At 50.1% G+C, this 18,277-nt stretch overlaps 1 protein-coding gene across 1 annotated transcript in view; it reads left to right on the top strand.

Annotated features, from left to right (window-relative positions):
* The window catches only part of LOC121354191 (heparan sulfate glucosamine 3-O-sulfotransferase 3B1-like), a 28,473-nt gene extending 11,020 nt beyond the window's left edge, over positions 1-17,453 (top strand). Inside the window, exon 2 of the mRNA XM_041468619.1 lies at positions 14,296-17,453. Within this exon, the coding sequence (XP_041324553.1) occupies positions 14,296-14,914 (619 nt within the window). The 3' untranslated portion in view covers positions 14,915-17,453. The remainder of the gene's footprint in view (positions 1-14,295) is intronic.
* The last annotated feature ends 824 nt before the right edge of the window (positions 17,454-18,277 follow it).

The following is an 18,277-nucleotide window of genomic DNA, read 5'->3' as shown; positions in this document are numbered from 1 at the left end:
GGATAATTCAGCCCCATGACTGGCTCTGGAAGGAAATTTGCTCTGAATGAAGGCAGGGTGGGATGCTGGAAGTTGCTGGAGGGCTTTGGCACGTGTAGTTTTACTCATAAGTCACCATAGCCATGGACCTGCCACCACAGTGCATGGGGTGTGAGGAGATGGCAGGGTTACACACAGAGACAACCCAAGCCATCAGAAATGGCAAGCAGGCCCTCTTAAATAGTGCCTGAGTGCTCTGGACTAGATCAAATCATTGGTATGGCCATGTGAAGTCTCTAATCATGTGAATACCTTTTTAATGAGAAGCAGTGCTTTGCATCTGTTGTACTTGCAGCAGAGCATCTCCACCAGCTGAGCCTGCTCTTTAAAGAGCTCTTGGCTGGGTGTCACTGTTTATGACCACGCCAAGATCCCAGGTAATGACTGGGCAGAAAGGCAGTCTGCAGACAGACCTGCTCCTTCATGTTTCCCTAATTGGCACCTGTCTCCCTCCTTCACTGGGAACTTCTCTCCTTCCCAAGGCTGGTTTGGTTCCTTCTGCCTTACCCCAAGTCCTGCAGTGTCACTGGGGATGTGGTGGCACCACAAACCTGCAGCCTGATTGCCTCAATGGGCATGCTGGGTTTTAGTCCTGGAAATTAATTGTATTTTCTCTCTTTCATGTTTGATGTGAGGTGTCAAAGGGAGGGAAGAATCAGCAGGTTCATCCTGGCCTGACTAGAGATGTTGGTGGAAAAAAAATCTCATTCTGGACAGATATCTCACTGCCCTGGTCTGTTTGCCACAGAGAGATCTTAATTTCCAGCACTACTCCTTTATGAGAGCAAATCTCAAATCCATTAACAAATGAGTTGAGGTGACAATCTCATTTGTGCTAAAATGCATTTAGGGATCAGTACTGAGAGGATCACCCGTGTATTAATTTGCCAGGCCTTTTGTTCCAGTGGGTGGCAAAATTAGCTCATCCCAATGAGGGTCACACTGACCTGGCCAGTGCCCAGATTACTGATGGTTATGGTTGATGCCACTCCTCCCTTCTGAGAAGGAAGCAGGAGACTTTCAGGAGTTAATTAGGTGTCTCAGCTGGGAGTAAAGTCTAAACCAATTTTAAATTCTTGACCCACTCAATGAGATACTGAGGGTAATGAGCAGCTGGTGAGTACAGAACATGCTTGGTTGGTTGAGCACCCTCCCGGTTTTCCTCTGATGGATTTGCTCTTCCCTGCTGTTACTGGCCACGGGGAAGGTCCTCTGATGGTCAGAGGGGCATCCCCTTCCCTTTGTTTGTCACAGCTGAGCAGAAGCCTCAGTGCTGCATGGTTTCAAGGCTGGTTTGGGTGTTGCTGAGGAGGCAGGTGGAGTCATGCAGCTGAGGTCTGACAGCACCTTGTTGGCATTACTTGGCCTGTGGAATATGTGTACATGATCAGAAAGGGCAGAAAAAAACCCCATAACTAAGTTTCTTCACAATGGAAATGGAAAGCTGACTATTTTCTGTGCTGTTGTTTTGTAGGTCTGTGCTGCTCAGGTGGTGCTGGGTGCCGGTTGGATCCCTTTAGGTGCAGAAAGTGAATTCCTGGAGATCCTACATGGCTTTCTTGAAAAACTGTAGATGTAAATGTGTCTCAGGATTTGTTTCAAGCCCGGTCTGGCCCTGGTCACCCTGTGAGATCCCTTCCCACATGCTGTGGAAGAGTAGTGGTCTCTGGTTCAGATGTGACATGGAAGATGTTCCAGGGCATGTCAGTGCACAGAGGAAAGTGCTGTTGGGTGAATGAAGTGTCCCTGCTCTGCCCTCCCTGCTTTGTTATGTCCATGGTGAGGAAGAGGAGCAGGAGCAGAGCTGCCACCAGTCCCTTTTTGGAGCTCTAACTCGGCACAGTGGTTCAAGCCTGACTTTGGCATGTCTTACTGTAAGGGTAGACAAATTCCTGGGGATACTCCCCCAGCATGAGTTATGATCCAAAGGGTGAGAGCTGGGGTATCACTCAGGTCTCCAAAGTCTATCAGGAGCCTTTTTTCTCTAATCATGGCTGTAAAGACCCAGAGCAGGAAGACTGGACTTAATTAGGAGAAATGTGTGTCAAGGTGGCAAACAAAGTCCTCCCTGTGCAAATGCTGGGCCGCTCGTGCAGGTGTTTTACAAAGGGCAACATTATCAGTGCAACTCATTACCTGCCCGTGCAGGCACACAGATTAGGGCATTTGTTTCTGTGCTGGGGAAAACACAAAAGACCTCTCAGCAGGGCTGTGATTTATGAGCATTGCATTAGGGGAGCATGGTTGTACCGTGTCTTGCTGGAGTGGCCGTTGCCTCGTATTTCCTTTTGGGGTTGGCTCTTTGCTGTGTGGGTTGAGGGTTTGTTCCCACTTTCTAGCAGAGTTGGAGCAGGTGAAATGTGGTGGCTTGGCAGTGTCCCAGAGGAGAGGCAAAGCCTGGCAAGTTCAACTCCTTGCAGTGCTCTCCTGGGTAGAAATTTGTCCGGTGTTTCTGAGTGGCAGCAGGGGCAGACCAGGGCTGGCCGCTCACATTCAGCTGCTTTTTGGTGGTGGGAGAGAGGCTGGCCACTACAGGGTTACTTAACCATAAAGTTGATTTATGAGTGTGTGCCATAGAAATCTATATCCACAAAGCTGGCATGGACCCACACCCTAGAATGGCCCAGACCAGGGGCTGTTTGGCTGTTGCTGTGGAACCAGCTCCTTTTCTGGGAACCTGGGAAAGTTCCCTGTAGCAGCACAGCTGCAGAAACAGTGTGGCAGTGTGTTGCTGCCATGCCGATGAGTGGGGGGTACGAGATGTGACCATCTCCCCTGCATTGATTACACCAGATGTGCTCTTTGATGTGTACCCTGCTCACTGGGCTCACCACCTCCAGCATTCAGCAGAAGGAGTCACTGGAGCAGGCCTGGAAGAGGCAGTGCTGGAGGGATGAGGCTGCTGGGATAACCTCCTGGGGGCTGCCTGGGTTAGGAATACCTCCTGCTGTCCTAGCCAGGGGCAGAGCCCCAGGCTGCTCTGCTGTCACAGGTGGGATGAGCCAGGAGGATATTCTGTTCCACGTGCGGTGGCGGGTAGTCCGACCCTTGGATGTGTTCTGGTGCCACTTGGTTTGGGCATCTGATTCCTGAAACACCTGGTGCTCCTGGGACAGCAGCAGAACACCAACAGGCTGCACTCTTTCTGCAGTGCCAACTCTGTGTGTCTCAATACCCACTTCTGCCTCCCCCAAATCCCAGATCCTCCCATCTCTGCAGCTTCACCTGGTTAGATTGCTCCCTTAGCTGCAAGGAAGTATTTTCCCAAGACCTAGGAGGAAGAGAGATGTCTTGAAGACCTGTAAGGAGCAGTGCCCCGGGTGGTTTAACATCTTTGAGAGGATTAGTGCTGTTGCTACAATTAAGAGAGCAAATTGGTGGGTGTGGGAGCTGTTTGGGGCTGTGGACTGGATGGCTGAACGTACCCCAGCTCTGGCTGGTGCTCCTGCCACACGGGGGGCTTGTGCCTGAGCCTTGGTAGCAGGGAAGGGGTGAGAGGGAAGAAGCTGTGGTGTGAGCAGTGGGCATTGGTGCCTCTTGGACGTGTCTGAGTGGCTGCTGAGGGGCAGAAAAGCTGGCAGCGAGGTGTAGGCTTTGCCTGGGACTTGTGGGAGCAGCCCAGTTGTTCTCCTGATGGAGCTGAAGTCAAATCCCTGAGATCAGAGTCTCTGGGTTCATGGGGACTGTCTTAGTCCCACATCCTCTGCTGCAGGAGACCTTCCTGTCATCTGGGTACCATGGATGTATGTATTTTGGATCTCCCACCATTATGATTTCTTCATCTACTTTTAAACCTCTTCCAAGACAGGCTTCCTTTGCACAGCCCTACTCTGAGCTAGCAAAAGCCTTGCAAGAGCTGTGGGGTTTTCATCTTATTTATTTGTCTCCACAATTAAGCCAGTAACTCCAGACCCTGACTCTCTTATTTAGCTGGCTTTTTTCTGGACAAGGACATTCTGTGCTTGCAGTGCTTGCCCAGTCCAGATGCTGGTTTCAGCTTCTCATGAGGGCAGGACTGGTGCTACTTAAGTAAAGCTGAGTTCAAGAATTCACATCTCTGGTGCAAGGATGTGTTGAACTAGCACTCTTCAAGAGCAGAACTTTGTCTTGCAATGAGTCTGTAAGTGGATCTATCAAATCTTTACACAGTAGGCTGTCAGTACACATAATGTTAACTCTAGGCTATAAACTCTTGAGGGAGGAGAAGTTGCTGGTCTTTCTGGTTGCAAAAGAATAAGAGGCAAAGGCAGTCCAGAGAATTTATTTTTTACCAGGAATGAGCTGTAAGCACTGAAATCTCTCTGAATGCCTGAAATTCTTCCTCTTTCCTCCCTTTCAGGCCGTTGTCTATTTAATTTATTGAGAAAAATATTTCTGCAGCTTTGCAATAAACTCTGGCACACTGTGACAGTAACCTTGGCTTGTTCCGAGCCTGCAGAGGTGCAGCTCTGCAGCAGCTGCTGATCTCCCAGAGCGGGCAGGGCTGAGCTCCTGCTTCTGCTGAAGCACTGGGACTCCACTGGTGGCCTCCAGGTGCCACAGGAGAGGGAAGAGGATTACACTGGTGCAACTGAGGCGCTCCTGCAGGGATAAATTCCAGTTAAACACTCCAGCGGGGTGTGTGAAGAGGTGTCACGGAGCAGGAATAAAACACACAGTTTGGTGTAGACAGTTGGTGCTGCGATCTGCTGATAAAGGGGCTTGAGTCCCAGTTTGTCAGTTAGCTCAGTCATATTTCCTGCTGAGTTCGGGGGATTTTTCCCCCTTAAATCATGAGTTTCACAGAACTTCCCTCTCCCTGCTCTGCTTTTAAACAAAACCAGTCTTTTTGTCCTTTTCGGGGGAAATGGAGGCAGATTAGAGTTATCCCACATGACTTGACCGGTGGGCAGCACAGCCCGGTGCTGCTGGGCAGTATTCTGAAGAAGTCACCCATGAACAGCAATTAGCTTTTCACGGCGGCGCTGCCGCCTGCCCGGAGCAGCGCCGGGCGCTCTTTGTGCCCGGGGGACCCCCGGCCCCGAAAGGGGAGCGGCGGGCACCGAAAGGAGCAAGATGCTCATTTCAGCCCCACCCCCTTTCTGCGCTCAAAAGCTCTTATTTTCAGAGCAAAGCAGTATTGAAGCATCGGGACAATGGAGCCCAAATCCTGCTGGGGGAAGGGAGATGCTGGCAATTGCATCTTTTGTTGCTTTTTCTTCTTTATTTGCCTATGGCCTCCCCCATCCCACCCCTCCAAGAAATCCACATAGATGCTCGCTAGATGATAATGAAATCACTTTCTTGGGACCTTGCTAATAGGATTATAATTATTACTGGAGATGAACTGGAGTGAATAGAATATTTACCATTTCATCTTAAATTATTGTAAATCCCTCCAAAGCAGCCCTTTGATATGTAAAGTGCTGCTCCTCTCCCCCCTGGTGAAGATAATTATTTAGTGGAAGTTCAGAGCTTTTAAGTATGGTGGGGAGTAGAAAGAGGCTTCCGTGTTTACATAAAGAGAAGAGAAGGGCCTGTGTAATGAACTGGGGACGTTGATGAATATCTTGCCTGGCTCCAGCAAAGGAGGAGGGAAAGTTCTTGCTTAGCAGTTGTAATATCTCACACTGGGGAAGAGGTAAAAAAATGATTGGAAATTTAGCTCTTCCTAATCCAAAGAAAGCTCCACATCCCTGCAGCCTGTGTTCAGTTGGTGCATGACCCACCCAGTGACAGTGGAGAGGAGAGGAGAGGAGAGGAGAGGGCCACAGGACAGGACTGCACCCTGTGGCACGCTCATGACAGTGACAAGGAGGGTGCTTTTCTCTCAAGTTCCCAGGGTGGTCTGGGCTGCTTGAACCCTTCCTCCCAGAGACTGCCCTGCATGGAGCATGAGCTCAGGTAGGAAGGGAGATTGCTCCAATCAGCCACCTCCAAGACCACCTTTATGCCTTTGCATCCTTTGCCAAGGAACAGGCATGTCCCAGGAGCGATGGTGACACCACCCATCAGCTGCCCAGGAGTCTTTGTGGAACCTGGGCTTCTCTGTTGTGCTTCCTGGTGAAAGCATAAGCCTGTTCTGTGCAGACAGGACTCCCACCAAGTGTTTCTGCTGATCTAAGTTATTCCTCCTCTGTAGGCTGCAGCTCTGTGGTACACCATATATGGCACTTTGATACAGAAAGCAGCAGCCCTGCAAGGGATAACATGTCATATCTTGGTTATGAGACTGCTTCTAATTAACCCATTTAATCTCACGCAGTAGGGGAGGCTTGTGGGTGAGAGATGTGTTTTGTCTGGCACAGGGTGGGAGGCTGCCTTTGCAGCAGAGGCTGGTGGAGCTCGTTACACCCATTGCTGTTCCCAGAGGCACAAACCCCCCATGGATCAGGCCCTGCTTTGTCCAGGTTGGTGCTGGGATGCTGCTGCAAACCATCTGTTCAGCTCTGGGTTAGCTCCCCGTGTCCCAGCACAGAGAGGGTCAAGCTTCTGTGGTGGCTCCTAGGTCTGATTTGAAGGCAGTGACTTTTGAAGAGGTGAATAAAGTCTTTAATTTCAAAAAAAAAAAACCAAAACCTAAACCCCAAAAATGTCCTAAACCCTGATATTTGCTGTGGTGTGCTCCCCCTCCTTGGGGCACTTCTTGCTTTGATCTGCCAGGGCCATTTGGTGCGTCCTGGCTGTGCCACGTGGAGTGGGGACGAAAGGGCCATCTGCCCCTGCCCTGCATCTGCCCACTCCCCAAACCTTTTTTATCAGCATCAAAGGAGCTTAGCCCAGACTCCACAGCCAGACCAGAGCCTGTTCCTGTGGGGTACACGGTGCTGCCACCCATGGCCACCAGCTCTTTGGTCCCGTTGAAGTCCCAGAGCACCTTCCTCACGGGTACTCTTCACACACAATTACCGTCCTCTCCCTCCTTTCATCCCCAAAATTCCCCAATAAGTGAAGGGCACCTAGCAGATTTGGGGACAGGGAGCAAGGAGGGTGAGAAAAACATTAATTTCAGGCCAAGATATTTTTTCCTCCTTTCCCTCCTCCTTCACCTACTCCTTCCTCACCCCCAAAGTTCATTAATTCCCATCATCTGGTTTGTGTAATCATTGTGGCGAGTGTTTGACGGAGCTGGATAGGGTTACATCCATTTCAAAAAGGCCGAGGCTGGTTCCCAGCCGTTCCCTTTTATTGTTGTATAATTTGCCAACCCAAACAACAGACTCCTACTTGAGACAAAAGCACACATGTTGCTCTTACCACTGGTCATAAAAAAAGGAGAGACTGCCTGCTACTGTACAGGTCTGTGGTGCAACAGCAGCTGAAGCCAAGGAAAATTTTTGGTAAGATGATGTATCAAATAATAAAGCAACAAGCACTCATACCCCCAGAGAGGAATTTGCTATTGCTGCTTCTCTCTCTATTTCTTCCTCTTCCTCCATCTCCCTCATTGCCCTTTCCCATTGCTGTCACCAGAAAGCAGAGTCAAAGCCAAGAAGACAATTTTGAAGCCAGTTGACCTGTGTGCCAGTGGCAGGGTTTGTGATGCAATTAAAACGCTTGATTACTTTAACAATCTTCCCCAGAGCTGGTCAGGTTCTTGCTTTTAAGGAGTATTGCTGGGATTCAACAGTTTTGTGATCAGCCATGAGGGGAAAGGGACGTGGTAGGGTGGGGAGGGGACCAGAGTGGTGGCCTCAGGAGCTGAGCTGGTGATGCTTTGAGCTTTTGATTGATGAGCATCTGAGCTCTTGCTCGTGGTCAGGTGCCAGTATGGGGCTGCAGCTGTGTGGTTTTAATCCAGCCCTGTACATTTTTCCTGCTTTCTGACAGCAACATGCTGCCTTGGAAGCTGGGAGCAACTGGGTATCACCTTGGCAGAGGGGATGAGCTGTAAGGCAAAGCTACCACAATGGAGGTACCACCCCATCCTTCCCTGGGTGTCTACAGCTCTTTTTCAAGACATTAGAATAGCTCACTCGGCCTAAATTTATTTATTGATGTGGGGAGGAGAGAAAAGGCAGAGAAGCAGCAGGAATTAGAGTGAGAATTGGCTGCTGCAGTAAAGCCCTCCTTAAAAATGTTTGGCTTAAGATGACAGAAGGACAGATAGACTGTGGTGTGAAATGAGCCCTTTGGCTTTGGTGGGATCCTGACCAGAGCAAAGCTGAACAGGACCATGCTGGGGTGGGAAGAGGGTACCAAACTGCCCCTGGGATGGGGACAAGGCAGAGGAACATTCAGCATACTGGAAAGCATCAACTTCTGAGGGGATGCAGCTTTAATCTCCCTCATCTTCTGCACTTGGTTCCTCAGAGCTGTTCCAAGCCTGAACAGACCACTGCTGGGCTTGTTTGCTTTCCAACCTGTAAATCAAAAATGCAGCAAAAATCTTAAATTCATCATGTGCATTAAGTTGTACCATGTTCTGGGTTGTTCTGTTACTGGCTGTACCTTAGCTTGATGATATCTTGGGTTTTCAAACCCTCTGTCATTACTCTGGAAGATAAAAATGTGTTTTCCCCTAGAATGGGAGAAGAACTTTGTTGTTTACATTTTGTATTTCTATTCACCTTCTCACCATAACTTTTCAATTTAATTTATGCATTTTCTTTGGAGGATTTAGGGGGCACTTTCCCCAGAAAAAAAAAAAAAATCAGATTGTCAAAATTAGGTTTTATGAAAAGGAATCACTTTTTGCCTTCTTGAAACATGAGTGAGGAATGGGGCAGAAACTGGTCAGAGATAGGTCAGATGCTCTGTGTGTGCAGTGCTGGGCTGCAAAGCAAATGGTTATGGGTTACAGACATGAATTTGTCATGAATGTGGCTGATGTCCAAAATAATTTGACTTGCTCTTCCTCCCATTTCCCATGTTTTCCTTGCTTCTAGGGAACAGCTGTGGGGGAAAAGTCTAGAAATTCTGTGCTAAAGTGGTTCTTGCTGCATTCCCTGGCAGAGCTGCTGTGGAGGCTGCTGTGAGTGCACTCCACCTCCTCCAGGAGAGTTTGATCACCTTTGCCGAGGGAAACTGAGGAAGCAGGGAGGACTGGGGAGGTGTGGTGGTGTGGAGCAGAGAGGTGTGAGGCTGGAAGGTGCCACGGCTGCAGCTGCATCTCAGCACAACCCGGTTTGAACGCTCACCTGTGGCACCCATCACTTGAATTTGTTGGAGCAGGGGGAGCATCTCCCAGAGTGGTGCTGGCTGGCTCCAGGTGCTGGGCAGGAACCTACCCAGCATGAAGCCTTCCTCAGAAAGCAAAGCCCATCTGCTCAGCTCTGGGGCTTCTGTTGGGCAGCAGGACACCTGAGCGGGCTGGGCTGTGGCTTGGTCACCCCCAGGTGCCAGGGGCAGACGTTGTGGCTGCTCCCCCAGCCCGGCCCTGCCAGGGCTCCAGGCTCTGCAGAGCAGGAGGGCTCATCCCAGCAGGTGCTGGCCCTGGCAGGAGGTGCAGGGGGGGACCAACAGATGTCCCCAGGGATAAAACCAGGCACCACGGCTGTGCTCTGCCCTGCACTGCTCTGTCCTACCTGTGGCAAATAATGCAGCAACAGGTCGTGGGGGTCCCCTCACCCCCCTGGCCTCTTCCTCCTTGAGAAGTAGCAGCAGATTAGCTTGGAGCCCCTCTGTGCAGACAAAAGCTGCCACAAAGGGCATTAGGCTTCAGGATTGGATTACCATGTGGCCACCTGTCATCCCCACTTTGTAAATTTATCTCACTCTGGGTCTGATTTTCACATTGGAGAAGTTTGCACTTAAAAAAACCCCACAAAATCCCCTGCCCAGTGCTTTTGCAAGCAACAGCCTGGCTGAGTTCATCTTAGTATTCCTTCTCATTCCAGGCTTCAGAGCTGCATGGGGCTGGAGATTAGGGCTGTTTGAATGAAGAGAGCCTTTATTACATTAGTTTAAGTGGTTAATAGGTAAAGTAGGCCAATCCATCTTTAGACTAAGCCTATCACTTCGCCTACGAAGGGTGCAGGCTTCACTGAGGAAATGTTCATTAAAGGAAAAGCTTTTCCTCTGTCCCTCTTGACATGTTAATAGCTCAGGGTTAGGGGCTTGCTCTTTGCCTGTGCAAAATTCATAGCCGTGCAAAATTCATAGCTGTGCTCACACAGCAACCTCCTCCCCTTGCTGGGACCCTGCTGCTGGCAGCTCTGCCCTAGTCAGCAGTGCAGAGCCCCTCCTGTTCTTTCTGGCTGGGCTGGGTGGGCACTAAAGGATGCTGGGAGTCTGCTGGTGCTCCTCATCCTCATTTCCTTCTTCCATGCTCAATAAGCAGATGCCTCGTCCCTTCCCAAGCAGGGAAGTGGGGCTGGAGTTCAAATGACAGGTAGAGGCAGTGCTTTGGTGCTGGGACTCTCTGCTGTGGGATGTTCTCAAGGCCAGAAGTATTTGTGGGTTTGAAGGATTAGACAGTTCACAGTTGCTATGAAATAGGATGATTTGGATGCAGATGCTGTCTCCAGAGGTCTTTGAACTCCAGGTTGCCAGAAGGCAGCAGGATAACAAGGCAGGAGGGATGGCTTGCCAAGGTTTTCATACTATATTTTCTACTACAGTTTCCGCTATGGCCCTCAGTGGTGTCTCTATCCAGCCCTGGGCTCAGCTGAGCTCTCTGTTTCCCACAGCCTGGTTCCCTCTGCCATCCCCCTTTGCTCTCCTGTATGGACAGCAGTGGTAGCTGCGCCTCTGCCTTTCTCACCCTGTCCCAGGCAGTGCTGGCAGGAGCTGCCCGTGTCTCTGTGGTGCCTGAGAATCCTCCATGGAAACAGAGGCTCCACAAGCTGCCTGGGGAGATCTGGATCCACCTGAGCTGATTCTGCTGGACCCCACTCCTTTCTCCTGAGGGGCTGCATCCCGCCTGGGCATCGTGGCTTCTCTCCATCACAGCTTCTCTTTCCCCTCCCAAAGCAGCAGCTGTAGTTTAGCTTGGCCCTGGCTCTCTTGGAGCCACAAGAGCAGATATGTTCAGGTCTGGATCTGGTTCTCCTTCCACCAAAACATATGTCCAGTGTGTTGTGCTGGAGCTGCAGTGCTTTGCTGGGCCAAGTTGCCCTTCTCCAGCTGTGGCTTGAATGGGAATAAATTCCTCTGGGTGATTTTTCCACTGCTATGAGTTCAGACCAGCCAAAGTAGCAGTTCCTTCTGTCCCTGAGGCTCTGCTGTCTCTGGCTGCCAGCATGATGGATGGTGCCTCTGTGGGAGATTATGGAAACCATGGGAAAGCTCCTCACAACTGACATGCCCATGCAGTAAAACTTTGCTTTCCTGGATGTGCTGTTGTCAGAGGTTCAAACCACCTCTATGGGCAACAATATTTGGCTTCACTTGCAGCTGTCTTTCTTTCATGAAGCCACTTTACAAACAAAGCCACTTTCACTTTACAAACAAAGCAGAGTCTGAGACAATCTTGAGGGTCTCAGTTTTGGGCTATGCCTGGCACCTATGTGGTACAATGGAAGGAGAGCAGGAGCAAGGGCCCAGGGCTGGTTTTGGAGGATCCAGGCCTTGTACATGAGGTGAAGGTTCTGTTTCTACCTCTGCTCACCTCAGCCTGTGTTGGCCAACCTGAAGGCAGGAGGTGTGTCAATGTGGCTTGTTCTGCTTTGCTTGCTGTGATGGGTCACCAGCAAAATGTTCTTAAATTGCCAAGAATTCAGGCCCTCTCCAAAAATAACAATCTGGGAGGTTTAGGCTTGCCCAGAACTGACTACTTTCAGCCACAACTGCAGTGTGGGTCCAGGAGATGAGCTGCTCTGCAAAGGGGCTGATGCCAGGCCAATGGATGCCTCTTAGGCAAAGAGTTACTCCCTGCTTTCTTCCACTTATGGTGAGCTCCTCTGTATTTGCTGAAATGCTAATTAAGAACCTGTGTTTCCCAACAGAATCAACTGACTTGGCACTCCATCCCCAGCAATTTCCTCCTGTTTCACAGCCCAGCCCTGCCCAATGCCTTTCTTGTGCAAGGAGGGGAAAAATAAACCTTGCATCATTCCCATGAGACTGATAAATACTGGCTGTAGTAGTCCTGGAGGAGAAATCAGTCCCAAAATGCAGGGCCCCATACAATCAGCAATCCAATGAACCTGACCTAAAGCTGAAGGGCTTCAGTGGAACACAGGCAACCTGAGAATGTTTCGGGAAGCTTTCTCCTCTCTAGGCAGCTCCCAGGCCATTAAGGACTTCATGGGTGGAAAACAGCCTCTTAAATCAAGCTGAAAATCAGTTGGTGGCCAGTGCAGGATGTAGAACTTGGGTTTAATGTGGCCATAAAAGGAGACACCACTTAATGAGCAAATGTTGAAATCTACATCAGCCCACGACAAATTTAAGAGTTGCTCTGAGCATTATTGACTGGCCCTGTTCTGTGACAGCATTATGGGGTTGCAGAGTTGGCCAGAAAGGCAGAGGATTAGTCAGAGTTTTATTCTGGTTGCTGGTTTTGGCACACACACACACTAGCTCCTGCCTTCCAGAAGCTCTCACATTCCAGGTATCTGGTAGACCAGCGTGATTTTTATCTGCATGTGAAACTCCACTTGTGTGGACTTGAAATCCCAGCCTTCAGGGATGCCACCACCTCTGGCCATGACTGGAGGTTCCACAAGCTGATATCCTTTTCCTGCACAGTCCAGCTTGCCCATTGTCCCTTCTGAGTGCCATGCAGATCTGGCACAGGGACTGTCTCCCACCTTGGCACTGTGGAGAAGGAGCTCTATGGGCAGCCTCGAGGCACAGCTCACAGGGAGGATGGAAGTGCAGCCACTGGGTGCCCCTTGCCAGGAAACACATTGCACAAAGGTGATGCCAGAGGCTGGTGAAGTAAAATACCAGGTACAGTGTGAGCTCACCAATAGTTGCATAAACAGCCACTGACCAAATTTCGTAGACATGGGATGATTTTCGATGCAATCAGACCTCTCATTTCTGGATCCCCTGTTATTTGCTCTCAGAACAGATTGGTCAGTTTTCTTCCCTTGAGTTCTTAATCAGGGCAACCATTGGCTTTAGCACAAATTATCAGGGGCTGTTTTAACTGCAAGAGCCCTAGTGATCTTTGCTGTGGAAGCATAAAAGCAGCTAGGGAGGAGATGGCTGTTGGGAACAGCCTCTGTGTGGTGTCCTGTGGCTGAGGAAAGCACAGCTTCAGGCTTGCAGATCACACCCTGGTTGCTTATTTCTCTGTGCTGGCTGGATGCTTTGAAAACTTAATCAAGTTTTATAACTTTAATTTCGTGCTTGACTCCCCTTTTGCCTTTTCTTTTCAACTGTCTCACAACCCGGAGCAAATGAGTCCGTTTGGGCTACAAAGGGAAAGAACTGGCAAACGGTCTAAAATATTTTAGCTTGACTAGTGAATAATAGGGAAAAATTACTCTTCCTGCTTCATGCCACTTCCATCAATTCTGTAAGCTCCCTACTCTTTCCCCATGTGGTTCACTAGAAATAGCCAGGGAATAAGGTGGAACTGCTGGAAGCTTTAAAAGTACTTTGTGAAGGTATGTCCTGCCCATGTGCTGAGGTTGTGCTCTCCACAGTTGTATCCCACATCCTGGCCTGCTGTAACCTGTGGGGCAGTGCTGGGCAGTGCTCATTGTCTCCTGGACTGGGATGTGCTGAAGATGCCATGGACAGCTCTTGATGCCCTTTCTGGTTCATGTGAGGAAACAAGTGATAAGGAATAGTAAAGCAGGGGGTGAAACTGGATGCAAGAGGACACCTGTGAGTGAAGTCCTGCTGTTGGCATGCCAGGGAAAAATTGCACCCTGTTGCCTGAATTGGGAAAAGTTTTGCATTTGGAATGCTGAGGGAAGGTGAGGTGGACATACTCTAGAGATCTCCTGCTTTTCTGCTGTACCATCCTGTCATTCCCATGAGGAAATGAGCTCTGGATTGGGGCTCAGGTCTCAGTGGTGTCATCATGAGCCAGAACAGCCACCTGGTGCAGCTCAGGACCCATCCTGACCAGTCCAAAGCTGGTGTGGTACATTCAGCCGTGGTCCAAGCGCAGAGTGTAGCTCAGCTAATCCACTCATGAATAACTGGGGGATTACTCAACTGGATTTCTAATACAGTGGCCTTTAATAACAATCCCCCCCTAATCCCTGAATCAATGGGAAATGGATTTGTCTGTATGGTCCAAATGGCCTGTGAAGGCATTTTAGGGAGAAGAATTCTTGTGTATCCATGTGTGAACATACATGTGGAAGCATATGGATATTTTTGTTCCTCTTCCTTGCCCTTTTGACCCACGTCTGTGTGTTTTGCTGGCAGGGACCTGATGCCCAGGACTCTGGAGGGGCAGATCACCATGGAGAAGACCCCCAGCTACTTCGTCACCAAGGAGGCCCCGGCCCGCATCTCCTCCATGTCCAAGGGCACCAAGCTGATCGTGGTGGTGCGCGACCCCGTGACCAGAGCCATCTCGGACTACACCCAGACGCTCTCCAAGAAGCCTGACATCCCCACCTTTGAGAGCCTGACCTTCAAAAACAGGACTACGGGCCTGATCGACACCTCGTGGAGCGCCATCCAGATCGGCATCTACGCCAAGCACCTGGAGAACTGGCTGCTGCACTTCCCCATCGGGCAGATCCTCTTTGTCAGCGGGGAGAGGCTGATCAGCGACCCCGCGGGGGAGCTGGGCCGCGTCCAGGACTTTCTGGGCCTCAAGAGGATCATCACGGACAAACACTTCTACTTCAACAAAACCAAGGGCTTCCCGTGCCTGAAGAAGGCCGAGGGCAGCAGCAAACCCCACTGCCTGGGCAAGACAAAAGGCAGGACCCACCCTGACATCGACCAGGAGGTGGTGCAGAGGCTGAGGGACTTCTACCGGCCCTTCAACATGAAGTTCTACCAGATGACAGGGCAGGACTTCGGCTGGGACTGAGCCTGGCATGGCAAAGTCCCCTGTTATTACTTGCCCAGCACGGTTTGCTTATATAAAGAGATATATATGTATGTAAAATGTACAGAAATCTATTTTATAATAATTTATTTTTAATTCCTAAGCAATTAATTCACTAAGCTGCCTAACCGCACTGGCTAGAACGGTAGCCTGTAACCTGTTTAACATTCCACGGTGTTTTATTCTAATGTCTCTCCTTTCCTTGGTTTTTTGCCCTTCTTCTTTCTCTTTGGTTTGGTTTGTAACAGACAGTGCTTCCACTTTTCCTAAAGAAAATTTGTATTTAAAAATCAAAAGAAGGGAGGGAGGGAAAGCACAAGTTTATTTTTGTTACGGGTATCTGGCCTTTATAAACACTTGCTTTCCCTATTCCAGTGTCCCAGTCTCTGCTCCGCTGTTGTGCTCCCTCATCCCACAGTTTTCTGGTTAGTCCCATGGCCCTGGCGGGTGTTTCTCTGGGGTGGCTGGGAGGAAGGCTGGGCATCCCTGCACCCCACATACCTCTGCTGAGCAGCAGCATGTTTTCCCAGTGGCTGTGAGCCTGGGAACCCCAAGCCAAGGGCTCCTGCTCAGGGTTGCCAGGAGGGCAATGTGCTCTTCTTCCAGGAGGGAACCTGCAGAGCTTGTTGCATGGGCAGAGCTCTCCTCAGTACAGTTTTCCTTCCTGCTTTTTGTCCAGGAGGTTCTTGCCCACAGTCCCTCTATGCATTTAAAATCTTTACTGCAGGGCAAATGTAAAATGCTGTATCTGTGTGTGACGTGTGGTGCTGGTCAGAGTGCAGAAAGTGTTGCTCCAGAACACCCATGGCACTGCTGGGAGGTGGCAGTGCCTGCAGCACATGGAGCACCCTTCACCCACCAAAGACACCAGCAGAGCCTCTGGGAAAAGCTCAGGTGTCTGCGTGGCATCATGCCCAGCATGGAGCATGTCCCAGGACATGGCACAGGCACTGGTACCTCCAGCCCCACGGCCACCACAGCACCTCCCAGTACATGAGCCTGGGGAACATCACCCTGAGCCGCTTAATTCCCATCGGTTTTTGGTCCAGCACCCTATCTGTGGTCTCTCCCAAGGAGCATAATTTGCTTAGAGCCAGGGAGAAGTGCTACTTTACCAACAAGGGTGAATGTGTAGGAAGGCAGGGAGGAATCTGGGCACGCTGGGGTTGGGGTATTCCTGGCAGTCCCTGGGTGCCCTGGCTGAGCACAGGGGTAGCAGCCAGGCAGGACAGGAGGCTCCAAACACGTAACCATTAACCTGAATGAAATCCTTCTCCTCAGGTGTGAGCATTTGCTGTGGGACTCCAGGACAGGTTAGGTGGGCTGTCCTGAGAGCTCCGCCAGTGTTTTGTGGGCTCAGGAGGTCCTGATGAGCACTGTGTGTCTGCTGCCTTATCATTGCTGCCAGAGGTTCTGCCAGCTTGACTGGAACACCTTCAGAGCAAGGTGGCAGCAGAAGTGATTTTCTCCTTGAATGTTAACAGAAAGAGAGCTCTGATGTCTTTGGGCAGCCCACACCTCATCTGCAGCCCTGAAATGATGCACTGCACTGAGCATCTCCTGGAGCTGCTGTGGGAGCACTTCCAGAGGCAGTGTGAGTGAAACTGGAAACAACAAAAGCACCAGTGGGCAGAACATCTAATTTCATCTGCATTGCCTATAGCAATCCATGCCCTGCACCTCTCCATAGTTACCCATAGCTCCCTCTTGGAGCTGCCCATTGCAGCTGTGCCCAGCTGTGGCGGGGCCCATTCAGCGGTGTTTTCCACATGTTTGTTTTACTTTTGCAGCCTCCTTACTCTTGTCTGCCCCTTCCATCTCTCTGCTGTGGCTGTTGGGTGATGAAAATGTTCCTCAGAGCCTGGGCTGCTCTGTCTGGGTCTCAAACTAGTCCTGTTCCAGCAGACAGAGCAAAGAGCAGACTTGGCTCTGGGGCTGCTGCAGGTGCCAGGGAGCTGCCCTTCAGAGCTCTGCTTAAACCTGAGGGCTTTTGGCCTGCTCAGCAGTGTCACACCTCCAAAGGGATTTAGGGACTCGCACCACCACGTGTGGGTTCACACTTGGGGTGCAGTGCATGTGGGTGACCTCAAGGAAAGGGAGATTTTAAGCATAAAAGCTCATCAGGCTGAGCTGCCTACAAAGCTGCTGTGAGCAGGATCCAAATCCCTCCTTGGGGTTTGCCCCCAAACACATTTTCCCACAAACAGGGAAGTTCTCCTTCTTGCTCTGAGCCATTTTTAGTGAAGAAACGACACTTTGGGCCAATGCAGTCTGACTTCAGAGGGTTCAGGTGGGATGTGGGACCTGCTGGGCTCTGCAGGCTGACAGACCCTGCAAAATCCAGCTGCAGGCCTGAGCAGCTGGGTGGATCTATGCACTTTTGAGGGGTTTGGCTTCAACTCCAGCCAGGTCCCAGGCTCTGTTTCCTGCTGCCAGGACAGGTGATGAGTGCAGGAGTGTGTCTGCTTTATCCCAGACCCTGCCACTGTTGGGTGACTGAGGGGAAGGAGCTGCAGGCACTGCACAAAGTAAGAAAATACTTCCTGGTGGAAAACCAAGTGATTTTTGGTTCTCAAAACCTCCGTCTTCCTTCTAGCAGCTTATGCAATGCATGGAAAGAAGCTTGACCTCTCCACTTGGCCCTTGGGTGAGCTCCCAGCCGTGGCTGTGCCACCTCCCAGTGTTTCCCTGGTGGAGCCTCCAGGAGCTCTGTTGGCATGGGCTCCTTCCAGGTGCTTCCCTGCGGAGTCTGTGCTGGCTCCTCAGTGCCCCAAGGGTTTTACATCCCCCACGTCTTCCTTGCTTTCCTGGAAACGAGTGTTTAATATCCCAACGCCTTCCTCAGCTGCACAGCAGAGTGTGGGCTTCATTTGTACAATCCAGCCCTACTGCGAAGAACTCTTGTGGAGCAATCTTGTAGGAGAGTGGAAATACAGAGAGTGAGGAATAACTCTTCTAACCATAAACAAATTGTCTCAGTATCCTTCATAATGAAGTCTCCACTAGACTTTTAATGTAAAAAAGCCTTACTTAACAAATATGACAATGAAGGTGAATTCTCTGTGGTGTTCATCTGGTTGCTAACATTGGACTCAGTGCATTTCTTTTTAAATACCCCTCTTATTTTTCTTTTAAATTAAGCTTGGAGGTGTGATTAGAAGTTTGGTTGGTTGATTTTTTTTCCACATTGTAACATTAATTTATGGCTGAGTTTAATTCAGTCCTGTATTCAGAAGTGCAGTATAGCTATTAGCTATTAGTGATGTGTTGTCTGTTACAAGGTTCTATAGTGTAGTAGCTAATTTGTAAAAAAAAAAAAAAAAAAAAAAAAAAAAAAAAGAAAAA

Source organism: Pyrgilauda ruficollis, unplaced genomic scaffold, assembly GCF_017590135.1.
Source record: "Pyrgilauda ruficollis isolate IOZ18807 unplaced genomic scaffold, ASM1759013v1 scaffold222, whole genome shotgun sequence".
NCBI lineage: Eukaryota > Metazoa > Chordata > Aves > Passeriformes > Passeridae > Pyrgilauda > Pyrgilauda ruficollis.
Note: the sequence above shows the minus strand (reverse complement) of the source record. Positions and strands in the feature narration are given on the sequence as shown.